This window comes from Pseudonaja textilis, chromosome 17 (assembly GCF_049901715.1).
Source record: "Pseudonaja textilis isolate UNSWEBS1 chromosome 17, rPseTex1.2, whole genome shotgun sequence".
Lineage (NCBI taxonomy): Eukaryota > Metazoa > Chordata > Lepidosauria > Squamata > Elapidae > Pseudonaja > Pseudonaja textilis.
Window position 1 is genome coordinate 6,697,912 of NC_142006.1, and position 18,401 is coordinate 6,716,312.

Sequence of the window (18,401 nt, forward strand, 5' to 3'; positions counted from 1 at the left end):
TCTCACCATCCTGATAACAGGGTGGGAAGGGCCCTTGGAGGTCAGCTAGCCCAACCTCCTGCTCAATCAGGAGACCTATGCCCATCCCGATTTGCTTAGAAGTTCCCCTCCTCCGTCTTGCGCTAAACCCGGCTTCCCGATGCCCATACCAGGGCTGACCTTCTTGGCATCCCGCGCTTGGAAGAAGGCAACCCCAGCCTTCCTCCCTTTGCCCAGCCGAGCGCGCTCCGGGCACCCAGGCCAAGGATGCGCTTCCCGGAGCGCCTCGGCGCGCTCGGCGCTGCCCGGACCCCGGTGGCTCAGTCCTTTGTGATGCCAGGGCTGTTGCGCACGGCCAGCCCGCGCGATCCTTGCGCTCGGTGGCTCCTTCTTCCTCCTCCTCCTCCTCCTCCCGGGCAGCGAAGGAAATTGCGTGCCGCGGAGGAGGAGACTTGGCCGGTCCAATGCGCAGCGCCGGGTCCCCGCAGGCGGAGCGTCGGGCCGGAGGAGGCGCCGTGTGCCAAGCGGCCAGGGCAGCACGGAGGGGCGGACCTGCTTCCCGCAGCTGCCCCGGCCGCTCTCCGGGCGGTGAGTTCCCACGGGAAAGGGGCGGTTAGGAAGCGGAGCGACTCCGGAGCAGGAGAAGAGGAACCGGGAGCTCCGAGGCGGCTTTGCTTGCCTTTCCACGTGGCTGGCTCTGGCGCTGGGAGGGAGGGGCGCGCGGGTGGGGTGTCTCCTCCGTTGTCCTGCAGGGGAGGAAAGAAACCCCCCCGTTCTCCGCAGCTTGGCATCCCCACTTCTCTTCTCCCCCTCCCCCCTTTGCGCTTCTAAATTGGGGTCCGACTGAATCCATGCGCCCCAGTTTGGCAAAGCCACGCTGCCGGTAGTTGTCTGGTTTTTGCTATGCCTGCGTTTAAAAGGCCGGCCTGGGGAAGGGGTTTGGTCGCTTACCCGCTTTGCCTTGCCAGGCACCCCCGCCCTTCCTTGCCCCCCCGTCGCGTCGACCCGCCCCCAACACGACGACAGAGCAGCCCCGGACCGAGTTCACACGTTATGTCTTCACGCGGGAGTCTGGCACAGCCTCAGTTACCGCGTTGCGCTCCACCTTTGGGTTGGTACGGTATGGTAGGCGGTGCTTATGCAGCCCCTTCTCCGTCTTGGGGCTGACCCACCGGCTACCCCTGCCCCACCCCTGGTCCCAGCCTTGTTAAGTCGGTTATTTTTGTTAATACAATCCTAGGCCAAGATCTTTAACCAGGGTTTGTTTGAATAAAGGATACGCCTAGTACTAAGAAACAGTTACATCTCAAACATGGCAATGGGTTACAGGAGACCATTTGAATTTGGTCTGAGATAGTATAGGATCTATTGCTTGAACGGGGTGGTGGGATAGACAACCTCCCAAGATCCCTCCTGGCTCAATTCTGATTCGCCTTCATTTGTTCTGTTGCAGAGAAAAAGAGTGCAGGGTAGGTTAGGATTGGAACTAAAACCAGCGCTATGTTAAACTGCGTTCAGGCCTAGTGCGAATTCCTTGGCCAGCAACAAACGACTGTTTTATGCATGGCGTTAAAAGCATTACATCTCTTTAACTTGAATTTACCCATGGTGCGAACACGTCGGTTGTGCTGGCTCAACCCTACTTTAGAGTTTTGTGTTGAACGTGGCTTTTAAATAATCACACCGTGGGAGAAGCTGCCAAGCCTTGAGCATCTCCGGGCTCATTCGCACAACCGTGCCTTGCTCAAGAAGCAGACTTACGGAAGAAAGGAACCCCTTTGACTAGCATTAAACCCGGCTCCATTCGCACCCTCGGGGTACTTGTGGCTCAGAACCCAGACAGGTAAAAAACTTAGTTAACAAACCTGGCACTGTGGGAGACACGCACCCAACCATTGTGGCTTAGCTTGGGGTACACACTGGGTTGCTGGGGCAAACCCTGGTTGAAACCCCCCCCTGGTTTAGTGTTTGGCGTGAATGCTGCTAACCTGGCTTGTTAATGCTTGCTTTGCAGGGCTGTTAATTCAGTATGAGCTTGCAGCGGGAGGACGTTGGCCCTCAGCCTGTTTTCATAATTGGGCATGGAATGACATCTCTCCCAAGGAATGTATATATTTAGTCCCCAAGGCCCGTCCGTCTTGGTCGCACGTATTTTGGCAGTTACAAACACCGCCTGCATTCTACACCTGTCGGTTTTGTACACAGTGCACAGCCCATAAGCCCCAGCCTTCACACACCCCTTCTCTCCAAAACTCCCCTAATAATGCTTACACGGAGATCTAGATCAGAAGAAACGGAGTGTGATTTCGAGAGCTTTGGTTCCATTGCGTTCGGCCCTAATGGTTTTAAAAAGCAGATTAAATTCCTTGGGGAACAGATCAACCCGCGGTTATGAAGAAGGGCACGGTTTCTTTCAGCTATTCCTACCTAACGGGCTTGCTAATCAATTAAAAACTTTTTTAAAAAACCAAAAACAGTTTGGAAAGTTACCGCACTCAAAGAAAGTCAGAAGGGGAAGATAGAGGGAAAAACCACAGACCATTGTCATTTTAATATTTAGAATTTAGAATAACAGTTGGAAGGGACCAGTGGTGGGATTCAATTTTTTTTTTACTACCGGTTCTGTAAGCGTGGTGTGACTTGGTAGGCGTGGCAGGGGAAAGAACTGTAAAATCTCCATTCCCTCCCCACCCCACTAACCTGCTTTCCAGCTCCGTTCTCCTGTGCAGGGCAACCAAAGGAGACCCAGCCAATCAACTGGGACTCAATGGGAGGCAGAGAATAGAGGGGGGTTGACAGGGCCAGTCAGAGGTGGGATTGGCTGGTTCTTCAAAAATTTCCGCTACCGGTTCTCTAGAACAGGTCAGAACCTGCTGAATAGCACCTCTGAAAGGGACCTTTGAGGTCTTCTAGTCCAACCCCTCGGCAGGAAACCCTGCATCACTTCAGACAAATGATATCACTGAATATCAGCTGTTGGGGAGGTAGAAGGGAGAAGGGGAAGGGGGAAGCATTGGATTTGGACCAAGGTTGGATAAAATTAGGGGAACCCCAGCTTTTCAGGGGCCAAAAAAACGCAGCTAAATTGCTTTGCAAGACAAGAGATATATATGTAGGAACTGCTGGCAAGAATGAGAGGGTTTGGCCCTTAACCCTAAACCAAATGGGGACTGAGCACCCCAACTCAGCTCTGCTGATTGATGACCCGTCACAAAGATTTGGTTGACTGGAGTGACTTCCCCCAAACTCGACACCTTGGGACATGGGTGCGAATCCTGTGGCTGGGTTTTTTGTTTTAGGTGGGGGGGAATGTTTCGCACCTAAAACAGGAGGAAGTTGCATTTTACCCGACTTTAGAATTAATTGGGCTGTTTTTGTTGTTGTTGTTTTTTAACCTCTTCTCCTGCTTCTCTTCCTTAAAAAAAAGGGGAAAACTCAGACCAGCAGCAGAAAGCTTTTTTTGGAGGAAAACCACAACCATGGCCAGCGACGTGGTGGAAGATGAGCTAGAATTCTACTCCAAGGCCGAAAAATATTGGAGGGACGTCCCCCCCACTGTGGATGGGATGCTGGGAGGCTACGGGCATATTTCAAGTATCGACATTAGCAGCTCCAGAAAATTTTTACACCGGTTTTTGAGGGTGAGAAGATTTTGCCTAAGGTGGGGGACCCCCTGTGCCCCCCATTTCTATTTCTCTTTTTCCATCATTCTCTCATTTCTATTTCCTCTGTCTTCTTCTCTCATTTCTATTTCTCTTTCTCTGTCTCTTCCTCTTCCTCTTATTTCTATTTCTTCTCGCTTTCCCTTTCTCTCACACAAACACACAGTATTTTGCAAGGAAGATTGTCGCTGTTGTGCAGTGCTCCAGAGAAGTGTCTCTCTCTCCCCCCCGCCCCCCCTTTAGCAAAAGGGCCTTTATTCCAGTTATTTCTCAGCCTTGGCAACTTTTTAGATGGACGGACCACTGGAAGGGTAAAAAAAACGTAGCTTGCTTTTGAGGGTCATGTTTCTAGCCCTCATGGACTTTCTTTGTGTGTGTGTGTCTAGGACGGGCCAAACAGGACCGGCACAGCCTTGGCCTTAGACTGTGGCGCTGGCATCGGACGGATCACGAAGCGTCTGTTACTGCCTCTTTTCAAATCTGTGGACATGGTGGACGTGACAGAAGATTTCTTGAACAAAGCCAAGACGTACCTCGGGACTGAAGGCCAACGGGTCCGAAATTACTTCTGTTGTGGGTTGCAAGACTTCAGCCCCGAGCCTAACACTTACGACGTTATTTGGATTCAGTGGGTAATTGGTACGTGTCGCTCACAGGAGCAATCACAGTTTCCAATTTCATAAGGGCAAAATTCTGTTGATGCAGCTTTAGAGAACAGTCCGATAAGAGACAGCGTAGCCCTGAGCTGCATAAGGAGCAGGGAAAGGAACTCGGAAAGGAATCCTCCCTAGTTTCTCGGGCTGTAAAAGAGATGGTGGGTGATTTGTACCTTTGGATTTGCAAGATTGTGTTAATGTAGCTTTAAAGAAGAGCCCGATAAGAGACGGCGTAGCCCTGAGCTGCGTAAGGGATAGAGAAGGAGAAGAGACCCACCCTAGTTTCTCAGTCTGTAAAGGAGACGGTGGGCGATTTGTACCTTCAGACTTCCAAGATTCTGTCAATGTAGCCTTGCCAATAAAATAGAATTATGTTTGCCAGGGACTCTACCTGGCAAGACTTGGATCCCACAAGGCTCTCACGCGGCCCTGTTTCTCCTTCCCCAACAGGACACCTGACGGACGAGCACCTCTTACACTTCCTGCAACGGTGTCGCCTGGGGCTCCGCCCCAACGGCATCATCGTCATTAAGGACAACATGGCCCAAGAAGGGGTCATCATGGACGAAGTGGACAGTAGCGTCTGCCGGGACCTGGAGGTGGTTTGTAAGATCATCTGCCGTGCCGGGCTGAGCCTTCTAGCCCAGGAAAAACAGGAGAATTTTCCAGATGAGATCTATCACGTCTATACCTTAGCCATGAGGTGAAGGAGATCCAGGAAGCCGTCCCATGGTGCTCCGGGACAAACCATGGTTTCCAGCGGTCCAGGAGGAAAGGGCAAAGAGGCGCGATCAGCTGGGGGAGGGGTCTCAAGAGGTGGGGAGCAGGGAGGGAATTAAGATGGTTGTGTCCCTGGGCAGTAAAACGGACTGGGACAGGGGAAGTAAAGGTAAGCCCAATTGTAGTGTCCTATGTTGGTTTGTTATGATGGTTGGAAAAAAAAGATCAGAAGAATACACCTTGTACGGTGCAGGCAAGTTGCCGAATTGAATCTCTACAATCTGCCGTCATGGCTTGTTTGAGTTTCTTTTGCTCCCATCTTTCGGCAAAAAATGACCCCCACACCCCCCAAAAAAAATTTCCCCAGATGGGTTTAAGAACAATCCCGCGTTTCCAAGCAATCCAAAACGACCCAAGAGGAAAGCAGGATGGGGGGAGGGGAAGAGGAAAAAACAAGCAGGCTGCATTTTTTTTGCTTTACAATTTTTTTTTTTTAAAAAAAATGGTTTTTCTTAAAATTCACGGTCAATTAAAATGATAGAACAGCTGCCTTGGATGTAAAGAACTGCGGTTTGAAGATCCTGAATTGAGCATCTTAAATCGGGTATGTTTGTCTTGGTTAGCAACATAAATTTTGGGGCCAATTGTTGTAAGTTAAGGACTACCCGTTTGTAAAGTCAATGGGGAAAGACAGCGGGACGTCGAAAATGTACGATCGCATAACGGTGGGATGCTATGATTTGGCTAACAATGGCAACTCGGGTTTCTGGAACTACAAGTGTAAGTTACTCAACTCACATGATGTCACGTGGTGTGACTCGCTTAGCAGCGAAGACTTCCCAGTCCCAATTACCATCAGTAAGCAAGGACTACCTGTAGTAAGATTTATCACAAAGTGGAACAATGTTTTTATCCGTAGCACGACAATATGTGAAGAGCGTAGGCACGTTCTTTTAATCGGCATTCCTGTCTTGACCATGGATGGTTCAGTAGGGCTCCTACATATAAGCCTATACAACCTCACAATCCTTTGGCACAAGAGGGACAAATTCTTCCTTCTGCTGGTTACACAAGTCCAGAAAGGATTTTCCCCGCCGGTTCAGCTGCTGTGGGGATGTGATTCTGTTGCAACATCTAACTGCCACCCACCCACCTGCTCCCACATACCCACCAGTGGAAAGTGCTGCCGCAGACACGGTATATATACACCACGTCGTTGGCTGTCGAACGTTGATCGGAGACCTTGCCGTTTGTGTGCTGGTCCGCTAGCAACGAGGAGACCCAAGATGCCAAATATCTGAGGTCCACTTCTCCTTCCAGGAGGTCACACCTGCTCCAGAGATGCGCTCGGATCTATGAGGAGGTATCTCTTCAAGCGGTTGGGCAGAGGGAGGGCCTTCACCTTGACGTCTACGGGCCAAGGTTGGAGAAACTGCCGCAGGTAGACTCGGCACAGGTGCTTCAAGGTAGGCGGGCTGTTCTCCAGCTGTTTGAGCTTCCCGAAAAGCGCCTGGATCTTGTCTTGGTGGTAGCGGCAGTGGCTCAGGTCGATCTGGAAGTTGCTGGGCAGCTTGACCACGGGGCCGCTGGCCATCATCAGCTCCAGGGCAGTCTCGGCTTTCTGCAGCAAGTCGATGGAGAAGCTGTCGTCCTCAGACTCGCTGAGATGGGAACAGAGGCGCTCAAAGATGATGTCGAAGCCAGACCAGCATGTCGGTCCGTGGAGGGAGCAGCTGTGCGAAGCCCCGGACTCCAGCAGGAAACGCAGCAGCGGGAAATGCAGCCGGAAGCTCTTCAGGCAGAGGTGGGTGAGGGACTCATAAGGCGGGCACTCGCTGGGGTTGGCGCCGTGGGCCATGAGCAGCCGCGTGGCCTGGAAGCAGAAGCGGTGGATCATCTTGGCCTCTTCGGCGTCGCTGCCCACTGTCTCGCCCAGCAGGAAGATGATGAAGGTGAAAACGGTGTCCCCATCTTTGGTTGTCGCTTTGACGTCTGCGCCTGGAGAGGCAGAGGGGAGATTGAGAAGAAGACTGGCAAGAGTTTGCAAATTAAACATTTCTCAATCTCTCTTAAGTTTTGGGACAGTTTACTAGTATATTTGAGGGGCTCTTTAAGTTTTAGGACAGTTTACTAGTATATTTGAGGGGCTCTTAAGTTTTAGGACAGTTTACTAGTATATTTGAGGGCTCTTAAGTTTTGGGACAGTTTACTAGTATATTTGAGGGCTCTTGTTTGGACAGTTTACTAGTATATTTGAGGGAGGACAGTTTACTAGTAATTTAGGGCTCTTAGTTTATTTGATTTGAGGGCTCTTAAGTTTTGGGACAGTTAAGTATATTTGAGGGCTCTTTAAGTTTTAGGACAGTATATTTGAGGCTTTAGGACTAGTATATTTGAGGGCTCTTAAGGTTTTGGAGACCTTACTAGTATATTTGAGGGGCTCTTAAGTTTTAGGACAGTTTACTAGTATATTTGAGGGGCTCTTAAGTTTTGGGACAGTTTACTAGTATATTTGAGGGGCTCTTTAAGTTTTGGGACAGTTTACTAGTATATTTGAGGGGCTCTTAAGTTTTAGGACAGTTTACTAGTATATTTGAGGGGCTCTTAAGGTTTTGGAGACCTTACTAGTACATTTGAGGGCTCTTAAGGTTTTGGACAGCTTACTAGTATGTTTGCTACTCTACAAAGAAGAGGAGGAGTCCAGCTATTCTCCAAAGCCCCCGAAGGCAGGACAAGAAGCAACGGATGGAAACTCATCAAGGAGAGAAGCAACCTGGAACTAAACAGGAATTTCCTGACAGTTGAGAACAATTATTCAGTGGGACAGGTTGCCTCATGAAGTTGTGGGTGCTCCAACACTGGAGTTGTGCTCTTGTTACCTAGTTGGGTAATGAAACATCTGCAAACAAAACTGTTTGCCTCCAGAAGTTGTGGGTGCTTCATTACGGGAGGTTTTTAAGAAGAGATTGGACAGCTGTTGGTCCAGAAGGGTCTAGGTCTCCTGCCTGAGCAAGGGGGTTGGACTAGAAGACCTCCAAGGTCCATTCCAACCCTATTATTCTCCTATTTGTTTAGCCACAGATGTTTTGGTCCAGTTGTGGCCTTAAGTCTACCTGTCCTCCTTCACCCTCCTGTCACTAAATTGGGGCAATTCTCTTCATCTTTGAATGAGATTTCAGAAGCAAATTCTCTTCCTCCAGGTTGAGAACCGGCAAAAGGAAAAAAAAAATAACTTTTTCCGCATCGCAGAAAATCCTTTTTTTCCCCCTTGCAGCCGAACCTGGAAATTCCTCAAAGCTCTGCTTGAAAACGGGGTAGAATTTGCCCCCACCCCCCCCAAAAAAAATAGCCTTGAAGAAGGACGGACGGGAAGCAACTCACCTCCTTCCAACAAGAGGCGAATGTTTTCGATGTTGTGGATTTGAACGCCGTCGCTGCTGGCCAGCGCATGCAGCAAAGCGGTCTTTCCTGAAGGGAAGGAGAGAGGGATGAGAGGAAGAGCGGAAGAGGAGGGAAGAGGAAAGGAAGGACAAGCCAAGAAGCCCAATTCCAGTATCTCAACGCCAGGTGGGGAATTCTGGGAGATGAATCCCTGGCGTCTGAAGGAAGGATTCCCGAGGAAGCTAGAATTGAACTGCTGGGGTTTAAGGCAGTGGTCGACCACCAGTGGGCCGGGGACCACTGGTGGTCCATGAGAACATTTTGGTGGTCCGCAGAGAAATAGCTCCCCCCCCACATAGCAATTAATCCAGGCTGTGGGAACGCAAGGCTTGTGTTGCTTGCATTGAGAACAACATGAGGTAGTGAGAGGAGGGGGGAAAGGGCGGAGGGAGGGGGGACTTGCCCCACATGCCCCATCTGGCAACCGGGCTGCTTCTTTCTTCTTCTGCTTTTGGCTGCACGCAAGGAAAGCAGCCAAAGTCTTTCTTTCTCTCCCCCAAACTCCGCCAGAAATGAGTCTTTGGGCCCTTGCAAGGCCTCCTGCTCCAAGAGGCTGTGCCAGCCAAGACTCATTTCTGGCGGAGTTTGGGGGAGAGAAAGAAAGACTTCTGCTGCTTTCCTTGCATGGAGCCAAAAATCTCCCCCTCTGAGAACATAGCTGGAGATGGTATCCTGCAATCCCAAATAAAGAACGATCGATCGGTAGGAATTTTCCTGCAGACTTTTTTGGGGGGGATTTTCCCAGGGTCTCCGGTCCGCGGAATTTAAAATGATGAGTTTGGTGGTCCCCGAGATCCAAAAGGTTGGCGAGCCCTGGGTTTAAGGAAACCAGAGGGGGGGGAAAAAGGTAGAACCACTAACCATGTTTATCAGCAGCGTTGATATTGGCCCCGAGTTCTAGGAGACGCCGCAGACAAGGCAGGCGTTCTGGCTCTTCGCTGGCTAGATCCAAAGGGCTGCTTTCATGGATCTAAGAAGAATTGGAGAGATGGGAGGAATATTAAGAGTCCTGTTTCTTTCGACCTGAAATCGATGCTTTTCCATTACATTTAACTCCTGTCTAAAATTATCCCCATGCAGACACATCCAGTGAACCCCTGGAAGGAAGGAATTGAGCTGACTTTGCCCCTGGGGCTTCTAACAAGGTGACCCCAAGGCAGCTAAGTCACCAGTTGTGCATTCACACAACCTCTTTAAACCTGTTTAATGAATCCATGGCAGGAAACGTCATAAAACGGGGGCTAAACTCCCTTAACTATCATCTTGCTTAGCAACAGAAACGTTGGGGTTCTTGTAAGTCGAGGACTATCTCTCCTACCCATACATAAGAATCTGGTCAACCAATGGTTAAAGCCAAATTGGCACCAGATAAAGAGTGAAAGGGAATTCAAGGAAGGTCTGTCTTGTGGCTGCACATTGACTCCAAGCTGATGACACATTTAACTCCGCCCTCCAACTCAGTTCGGTCATCTCCTACTCTTTCCCCCAGTTACACCCACTCGGCTTAGGGGGAGGGTGTCACTCCCTAAGTGGCTCCATTTGGGGAACTGGTTTGACTTGTTTTAAGGGGACCCCAAGTCCCCATACAAAGGCACCCCATTTGCACTAGAGGTTTTGCTGATTTTGCACTGTTGCTCCAGGGACGAAAACGCTGCAGCCATGTATCATCTCTTCCCTTTTCTTCTCCTCCCCCCACCTCAAATGTGGGGTGGTGGTGGGGTTTACACCCACACACCCCATTGCTTTTTCCTCCATCGATATGAAGTGGGGTACTGACAAGGAGAACTGGGACCCCCAGTCTTCTTAATCCACCCTCTCGGCCATGTCTGCATGGTTTAGTATTGCGAAACCTCAGAACCATCAAAAAAAATAAGTTTTAAGACACACACACACACACACACACACACACACACACACACAAGATTTAGCTGGCTACAAACCCTGTCTCTACGGTTGATATCTGCGCCACGCTGCACCAGGAGTTCAACCATATCCGGCTGGTTTCGTAGCACCGCGATGTGCAAGGCTGTGTAATAGGTGACCGGATCTATGAAAAGTAGAACATGTTCATCAGAAAACAATCCGTGCAAAAACCCCAAACAGAGTTTTCTCCTTGTTAAGGAGGTCCACGTGCCTTCCAGCTTTGGCTCAAGGGCTGACCGTGGCCCCTCGAGCCCCCTCCCAATTTCTAAAACACCTGCTGTCCTACCCTACAAGGCTGGCGTTGCAAGAGCTGGCAGGAAGAAAACCTACCGTTCAGTACCGTCCCCCCGCAATAGGAAAGCCAGCAGGGGAAGAAGCAGCCGGCCCCCCGCTTCCTCCCCATCGCCCCCCCCATCCCAAATCAAAGACCCTTGAAAAGATCGGACAGACAGCCTCGCCGGGAAGCCGCCATGTTGCTCCGGAGACGGTTGCCAGGCACATCATCTGTAGGAGGAGCTTGGAACTCAGGAGGCGGAGCCTGAGGCTCGCCTTGCCATTCTTAGCTGTGCATACCAACTAAGGGGCGGGGCCTGTGGACAAAGTGGGTGGAGCTAGTGGCCAGGAAGAGAAAATACAGGCGATACAGACTTGTGACCCAATTTTCAGACTTAAAGACCGGGATCAAAATTCGGACGGCCACTTTACTCCCATTTACGATGACCTCAGTGTCCCAGGAGTCACGTGATTCTACCAAATATACCCAAAGTCCTCAACTTCCAACTGTAATGAGGCCTGACTATTACGGTCATAAGTCACAACAGTCCCCCGTGAAACCAACACGATCTGATCACCCCCTCTTTTGCAACGGTTGTTGAATGAACGCCGTGGTCATTAAGTGAACCAATGTTTGCTAGGGGGCATTTTTGCAACCATGCAGTTGCAGTAAATACGGGCCAAGATGCAATCACAGGAGGGGGCTGGCACCAAATAATTAAGTACCTTTTGGGGGGAAAAGGGGGGCAGACGTAACTTGACGCAGTCGTAAGTCTGAGGATTACCTACACCGATCTTATCCCTTCAAATGACAACAGTAGCACAGCGACATCTACCGGTGAGAAACAGGCAATGCAATGATGAACGGTACTTGTTCCAAAGCAGCAGGTTGCAAATTTGAATTACAACCCCCTTTAGTGGCAGAGCTGGGGTACACAACTAAAGGAAGCCGCCCACCCCTTCCCCTTCCAGGTCAACACCCCCCCCCCCGAAGTTTTCCCTCTCCCCTAAAATGAAACCAAGGCGAAAGAGGGGAGGCTGGCAAGCCCGACCTTCGAAGGTGATGTCTGCCCCATTGTGCAAAAGGACTTCAGCCGCTCGAACCAGCCCGAGCTCCGAGACCTTCAGCAGCGTGTAGCTCACGCCTTCTTGGTAAAAAGCCGAACGGGATTCGCTTTCCAGAAGCTTCTGGAGAACCAGAAATTTGCTGTGGTCTTCGGACGCAGACCTGGAGCTTTTCCAAACAGAGAAAAGACTGGATGAAAACAAGGGCAGCTTCACAATCTTCCTATTACACAAATGAAGAGCCTGTTTTGGAAAACGGGGACAAAGTAGGTAGGTAGGTAGGCAGGCAGGCAGGCAGGAAGGCAGGGAGAGATAAAAGATAGATAGATAGATAGATAGATAGATAGATAGATAGATAGATAGATAGATAGATAGATAGATAGATAGATAGATAGATAAGCAGACAAATGGAGATCTGTGAGCACAGAAGAAAGAATGTTAGCTTTTATATGAGGACGTACAAAGTCTAGCTTGGATGTTGCATGACAGCTAGTTCAGTTTAATGGTAAAGCTGTTGGCTTTGAAACCAGGAGCTGTGAGTTCTAGTCCTGCCTCAGCCATGAAAGCTGGCTGGGACTGACTTTGAGCCAGTCACACACACTCAGCCAAACCCACCTCCCTGTTGTAGGAGAAGGGAGGAATATTAAGTATGCTCACCATCTTAAAAGTAATAAAGATGGGAAATAAATAAGAAAAAAAAACATGTTTGTCTTAGGATGGTGGAGAAAGAATCCTTTTTTCCCAATTCTTTGTCGTTAAAAGCTGCTTACCTCTCCGGCAACTCCTGGTTTTCGGGGTCTTGTAGCCCCAGAGACTCCAAGATCGCATCTACTAAAGGCTGATATTCGAAGATGATTCTACGGAAGCCATGAAGAAACGGCATTCTTTCAATAATCATCCAGAAAGGATTCCTTCATGCCCAGCCCAATGGTTGCTTCACTCCAGCTTCTTCTCAGCCTGTTTCAAAAGGAAAGCAGGTTGATTTTTATTCATGATTTTTATTCAATCAGTAAGAATCAGCTGAGGAAGCTACTGAAACCATGACCGGATGCCAAGGGAAAGGCTTCAAGTTTGACTTTAGGGCCATGTTTTACCTCTTGCCAATGCAAGAAAGGAGAAGGAGGAGGAGGAGGGGGAGAGGAAGAGGAGATGGAGGAAGAGTGGTGATGGAGGAAGAGGAGGAGATGGCAGAAGACAAGATGAAAGAGGAGAAGTGGTGGAGGAGAAGGAGCCACACCCCTTCCCCTTTATGGCAGCCTGTTTTCTTAAAGTCATTTAAAATTACGATCGACGGCCACGAGATTTTGGCCACCTCTCCGCAGCTCCCATAAGATTCCAAGCAAGAATGCTGAAATCCTGCAAGATTTTGGGCAAGAACCCACGAAATTTCAGGAAGGAGGCGGCCAGATCTCATCAACGTTTGCCAGTTAACTCTGGCAGGTAAAAAACCAACCTTCCGATGGTGTAGCATTTTGGGAGCGTTTTTTGTAAGGCAAGCTGGGAACCGATCCCACCCCACCCCCCCGCGCGACTAAAAACCATCCAAGAAAGATGGGTAAAAGTGGGTTCAGAAACACAACCTAGTCGTTCCTTCAAGGTTCATCCTGAAGACCTTTTCAACCAAGGATGGAGATCCTACCATCCAGTTTCCAGCAGGAAGTCTTGGAAGGGGGCCCTGGAGATATCGTCTATGCAGGAGAACCCAAGATCGTATCAATGTGGGTTTGGGACCCTAACATCTCCTAGCCCTGGAGGTCAAAACCAGATTGACCAAAACTTTGACCAGATTTATGGCGTAGAAGGTCATAGTTATCCTTCATGTTCCTAGTAGCTCCCCCCCCCTCCGCAGAATTCTTTGATTCAACTGCCACCTCCAGAATCTGAGGCTGGTTTTGCTGGGACAGACCAAAATTTCAGGCAGGGAGGGGTGTAAGCCATATGCGTGGCATATGCTTGCGGTGGGACTAGAACTCCCAGTCTCCTGGTGAGTGGCCCAAAGTCCCCCAGCCAGCTCTTATGCCTAAGGCATAACTATAACTCCCAGTCTCCTGGTGAATGGCCCAAAGTCCCCCAGCTGGCTTTCACGCCAAAGACGGGACTAGAACTCACCATCTCCTGCTGGGCTAAGATACCTTTTCTGCTCTGGTTCTCCCCCTATGAGGATTTAGAGGTCTGGAGGCTGCAGGAATTATGTCTGGCTAGTCTAATGGAAAGAAGGGCTAGAAGAGAAGATGATAGCAGTCTAAGAAGAGAGTGGACATTCATTCGTTTGAAATGCTCGAGCAGCGGGTTGGGCTAGATGACCGCCAAGGTCTCTCCCAACTCCGTTACTACGGTCCTGCAGTCCTATAACATCTCAAGAACATGTCCAGAGACCCAGAAGTTGGACCTTGGTAAATCGTGGCTTATATTTTCTTTCGTTTTAAAAAGAGGATCTTGTAACCCACCTACCCAAAAGGAAGTCAAAATAACAACGTAAGGCAACTGTTTGCAACAAGGGAGATTCGTGGAAGCCCCATTATTTATTTATTTTTTTAAAAAAAGAAAACTTCGCAAAACAGATTATCTTTGCATGCAGAAGGAGGGTGGAGAGAGAGGCTAATCGAAAAAGCCAGTTGTTTTTTTAAGAGGCAGGGCAGGGACCTCACCCTCACACAAACCAACCTCAGTCATTTCTGTTTTGTAGAAATCCCCTTGGAGATGGCCTTAGGTGGTTGGTGAAGCTGTCAAAAGAATAAATTAAATTAACCCAGTGGCAAGCAACCAGGATGGATGAAGTGGAAAAAAAAGCAAATTGCAACAACCCCAAGAAAACAAATCCCATTTTCGGGAATGAATAAATAAAACCGAATGGCAACTCCAAGAGGAAATAAACTTAACTTGTAGCAAGGATAAAAGACTTGGGGAGAATAAATTTTCTGCCTCTTTTTATCTTTGGTGCTGGCCGATTCTACCTTCCCCTTCTTACGCAATATTGTTAATTGTTATTGATATTATTTCTTGATCGATACAGACTATTAAAAAAAGCATAAAAACACTTCCTGGGAAGTAACCGAGATTAATATATTAAAATTCTAACTTTCTCCTTTTTACGCGGCTATTTTTTTTTTTCCAGATCACGCACTCGCCCGATTTACGATGGCTTTGCTTACTCGAGGGTAACCAGCCACGGGTACCAGTAAAGCTTTACTTTTTCTCGTTCCCTCCTTTGCAAACGTTTACTCTCAATCTCTCTCTCTAGCGCTTCCTCCTCCGTTTTTTTACGCACCGTCTCGGATCAAAATCTCCGCAATTACGTTTGCACTTCCAAAGCCAACCATTCACACGGGTTTCTCTTCTCCTTTTTTCACCCCCCTTTTTTTTTCGCATCCGGGAAAATGCAGGAAGCGGAAGGGAGGAAAAAATATATGCAAGCACAGCTTTCGGTTGCAAAATTGCAGAAAGAAGCTCGCTCCTGTTTTATAATGTTTTCTTCTTATTCTTTTGCCCTCTGCAGGTTGGAAAGAGATTTCTGGCTGCTGAAAAACACCCGAGTTTCAGGTTCAAACGACCTCTAGAGGGAGCGCTTGGCTGGGAATATTCTTCTTTTTTTGTTTTTAAAGATGCATTTTTAAATTTTAAAAAAGAATTTTGGTTTTCAGCTTAAGATTTTTATTTCACATTTATGTAGCCAGGTGGACAGAGGACTATCTGGAGGGACATGATAGCCGTCTTCCTTTGGGTGCCCCAAAGAAGAGGAGGTCAAGCTATTTTCCAAAGCACCTGAAGGCCAGACAAGGAACCATGGATGGAAAACTAATCAAAGAGAGAAGCAAACCTAGAACCAAGGAGAAATTTTCTTGACAGTTAGAACAATTCATCAATAGAACAACCTCCCTCTCTGTGGATGTTTCATCCCTGGAGGTTTTCAAGAAGAGACTGGACAGTCATTTTGTCCAGAATGGTAGAGGGTCTCTTGCTTGAGTGGAGGTTGGGCTAGAAGACCTCCAAGGTCCCTTCCAGCTCAATTCTAATCGAGAACAGGGTTGTCGTTGTGAGGAAAACAGGAGAAGGAAGCTATATTTGGATATACGTACGTTGCCTTGAGTTATTTGTAAAATAAAAATAAAGGCGACCTGCAGATAAATCAATCAATAGATTAACAGTAACCGATCATCAGAGTTGGAAGGGACCTTATAGGTCATCTAGTCCAACCCAAGCAAGAGACCCTACACCGCTTCTGACAAATGGCAGTCCAGATTTCTGGATGTCTCCTCTTTTCTCCTGGTTTATATTTGGCATTGAAAAATCTTTCCACAATCAGAAGTGGGGCCGAGTTTAGCCACCTTGAAAGGAAAGGAAACGCTTGGAGATTTTTCTGAGCAACGTTGACTGTTGAATGATTGCAATGCTTTTTTGGGGGGGTGGGGTAGGGGGAAGGGGTACCTTTGGGGATACTCAATACTCCCCTTCCCACTTAGCAGTTTCTTATCTTTGAGAAATTAATCTGCCCTTTGACACAGCGTGCAAAAGTTTTTCCCCTTTCGGAAAAAAAAAACCCTCACTATTATTCTGGGCCATCTGTTTGCAATTTATAAATTCTAGTCGGAGTTGACTTTATTAGCTTTCCTCTAGCAGAGAGGGGTTCGTCCTCCCCTCCCCCCTCCCCAGCCCCCCCTTTGATCCCTTGTGCCTGGCTCTGCAAAAATTTGCCAAATTCCCAAGGACGAATCTTTCCTTCTTCTCTCTCCCTTCTTCCTCCACATTCACCATGTAACAGGCCTAATTCTTAAAATTATATATGATTAGGATGCAGGATGATTGCTGCTAGATGAAAAGGTTTTTTTTTTTTTTAATTGATAGAAACATAGTCAACTGGCAGCAGAAAAAGTCCCAGTGGTCTGTCGAGTCTGCCCTTTGAGGTTTTGTTAATAGAATAATAGAGTTGGAAGGGACCTTGGAGGTCCTGTAGTCCAACCCTCAGCTCGCGCAGGAGACCCTATCCCATCCTGCCCAAATGGCTGTCCAGTCAACTCCTCCAGTGTCGGAGCGTGCACAACTTCTGAAGGGAAGCCATTCCACTGATCGATTGTTCTCACCAACAGGAAATTCCTCCTTACTTCTAGATTGGATTTCTCCTTGCTTAATTTCCATCTGTTGCTTCTTGTCCTGCCTTCTGAAGGTGCTTTGGAGAATAGCTTGACCCCTTCCTCTTCTTTGGGGCAGCCCCTCAAATATTGGATGACTGATATCCTGTCTCCCCTAGTCCTTCTTTTCATCAAACTAGACATGCCCAATTCCAGCAACCATTCTTTGTATGTTTTAACCTCCGATCCCGTAAGCATCTTAGTTGCCCATTTTATGACCTTTGTTGTTAAGAGTTGTTAAGTGAATCATTGTAGTGGTTAAGTTACTAACATGGTTGTTAAGTGAATCTGGCCTCCCCGTTGAGTTTAATTCCCCTCCCCCCCTCTGCCCTATCCATCCATCCATCCATCTCTCCCTTTCCCTTCCCTTCCTTTCTGTCCTCCATCCATCCATCCATCCATCCATCCATCCATGCACCTCTCCCTTCCTTTCTTTCCCCATCCATCCATCCATCTCTCCCTTCCCTTCCTTTCTGTCCCCATCCATCCATCCATCCATCCATCCATCCATCCATCCATCCTTCCATCTCTCCCTATCTCTCCCTTCCCTTCCCTTCCCTTCCCTTCCTTACCCGAAGAGAATCAGAGGCTGAGATTGGCCCTTGCTTAACATTGATTGGACCTGGAAGGGAGCCATCACCTATCCAGCGGGGAGGCGAGGAGCGGAGGGGGCATTTTAGGAAGCGGTCCAGAGAAATTTGATCATTAAGAACCCCTCCTGGCTGTCTGGGGGAAATTTAATTAAATTGCTGGAAGGCCTGTGTGTAGAAGAACACATCTGGATTCAATATGTGCAACTTTGATACACACAGACACACAGACACACACATAAGTGTGTGTGTGTGGGGGGGGTGAATATGTGTGCGTGGAGGGAGAGCGGGTAGCAACAGAGAAAAGGGGAGGTGGCTGAAACAATTTTGGATGTATAGGAAGCTCCTATGAGTGGAAGGAAATCTACTTACTGAAACATCTGAAAAATGAACGTGTTGAATCAGACACTTAAGAGATCCTCCAGCCCATCCGTCCTGCCCATGGCAGGGACCCTCAGACCACCCAAGGCTGCCCAAACCTTGCTTCAAACCCTCCTGGGATGGAGACCCAGGAGGTGGGCCAGAACAGGGCTTTGGGGACTTCGTTCCAGACATCTCAGAATTAGTTCATGCACGGTGTATGGCGTAAATACCTTTTCTTCTCTTTCCTGCCTCTCCTGATTTTGATAGAAGACGGACCCACCGAATATCCTTCTCACTCTGAGAAGAATCAACCACTGGGGGAGAGAGAGAGAGGGAGGGAGGGTGGGAGAGAGATGTCCTACAAACACTGTGATGACCCAAAGGGGTGTGGCACAAAGGCAACACAGTCAGATAATCAGTAGGAGTCCCTTTATTAGCTCCAACTTTGCCCCCAATGTCCTGGTTACTTTCTGGGCCGGAGGAAAAACTCTCCGAGGAACAGCCTTTGGCTGCAGAGATTCAAGTCCAAAACGTGGTCAACAAAAACTATAACTAGAAGTCCAATCAAGGCAAAATGAGGTAATTAATCCAACAGGGCAGAGC

General features: G+C 48.6%; 2 protein-coding genes across 6 annotated transcripts; one reads left to right on the forward strand and one right to left on the reverse strand.

The window, feature by feature from the left end:
• Positions 1-430: 430 nt before the first annotated feature.
• NTMT1 (N-terminal Xaa-Pro-Lys N-methyltransferase 1) lies at positions 431-5,283 on the forward strand. 2 transcript variants are annotated; one of them, XM_087914720.1, is made up of 5 exons: positions 470-567; positions 1,433-1,822; positions 3,407-3,620; positions 4,028-4,280; positions 4,748-5,283. In XM_087914720.1, the coding sequence occupies exons 3-5, from the start codon at positions 3,459-3,461 to the stop codon at positions 5,002-5,004; spliced, it is 672 nt and encodes a 223-aa protein (XP_087770846.1). In that variant the 5' UTR covers positions 470-567; positions 1,433-1,822; positions 3,407-3,458; the 3' UTR covers positions 5,005-5,283. The 2 variants fall into 2 exon arrangements, with proteins under 2 accessions (XP_026568112.1, XP_087770846.1); XM_026712327.2 differs by lacking the exon at positions 1,433-1,822 and having other exon boundaries at positions 431-567.
• A 665-nt stretch (positions 5,284-5,948) lies between these two features.
• Positions 5,949-18,094, reverse strand: ASB6 (ankyrin repeat and SOCS box containing 6). Of its 4 annotated transcripts, XM_087914714.1 has the most exons (8): positions 14,988-15,074; positions 14,384-14,442; positions 12,490-12,676; positions 11,707-11,888; positions 10,399-10,505; positions 9,320-9,428; positions 8,399-8,485; positions 5,949-7,015 (listed from the first exon to the last, which is right to left on the reverse strand). In XM_087914714.1, exons 3-8 carry the CDS (start codon positions 12,615-12,617, stop codon positions 6,342-6,344), a joined length of 1,287 nt encoding a protein of 428 aa, XP_087770840.1. In that variant the 5' UTR covers positions 12,618-12,676; positions 14,384-14,442; positions 14,988-15,074; the 3' UTR covers positions 5,949-6,341. The 4 variants fall into 4 exon arrangements, with proteins under 4 accessions (XP_087770840.1, XP_087770842.1, XP_026568111.1 ...); XM_087914716.1 differs by lacking the exons at positions 14,384-14,442; positions 14,988-15,074 and adding an exon at positions 18,029-18,094; XM_026712326.2 differs by lacking the exon at positions 14,384-14,442.
• Between the last annotated feature and the right edge of the window lie 307 nt (positions 18,095-18,401).

What these genes read in the sequence shown, in the direction of transcription:
- NTMT1 (XM_026712327.2), top strand. Translation starts at nt 3,459, where the DNA reads ATGGCCAGCGACGTGGTGGAAGATGAGCTAGAATTCTACTCCAAGGCC. An exon ending in TTTTACACCGGTTTTTGAGG is followed by an intron (nt 3,621 to 4,027) that starts GTGAGAAGATTT and finishes GTGTGTGTCTAG; the next exon opens with GACGGGCCAAACAGGACCGG. An exon ending in TTGGATTCAGTGGGTAATTG is followed by an intron (nt 4,281 to 4,747) that starts GTACGTGTCGCT and finishes CTTCCCCAACAG; the next exon opens with GACACCTGACGGACGAGCAC.
- ASB6 (XM_087914716.1), bottom strand. Translation starts at nt 12,617, where the DNA reads ATGATTATTGAAAGAATGCCGTTTCTTCATGGCTTCCGTAGAATCATC. An exon ending in GGCAGACATCACCTTCGAAG is followed by an intron (nt 10,506 to 11,706) that starts GTCGGGCTTGCC and finishes TACTTTTCATAG; the next exon opens with ATCCGGTCACCTATTACACA. An exon ending in CAACGCTGCTGATAAACATG is followed by an intron (nt 8,486 to 9,319) that starts GTTAGTGGTTCT and finishes CCTTCCCTTCAG; the next exon opens with GAAAGACCGCTTTGCTGCAT.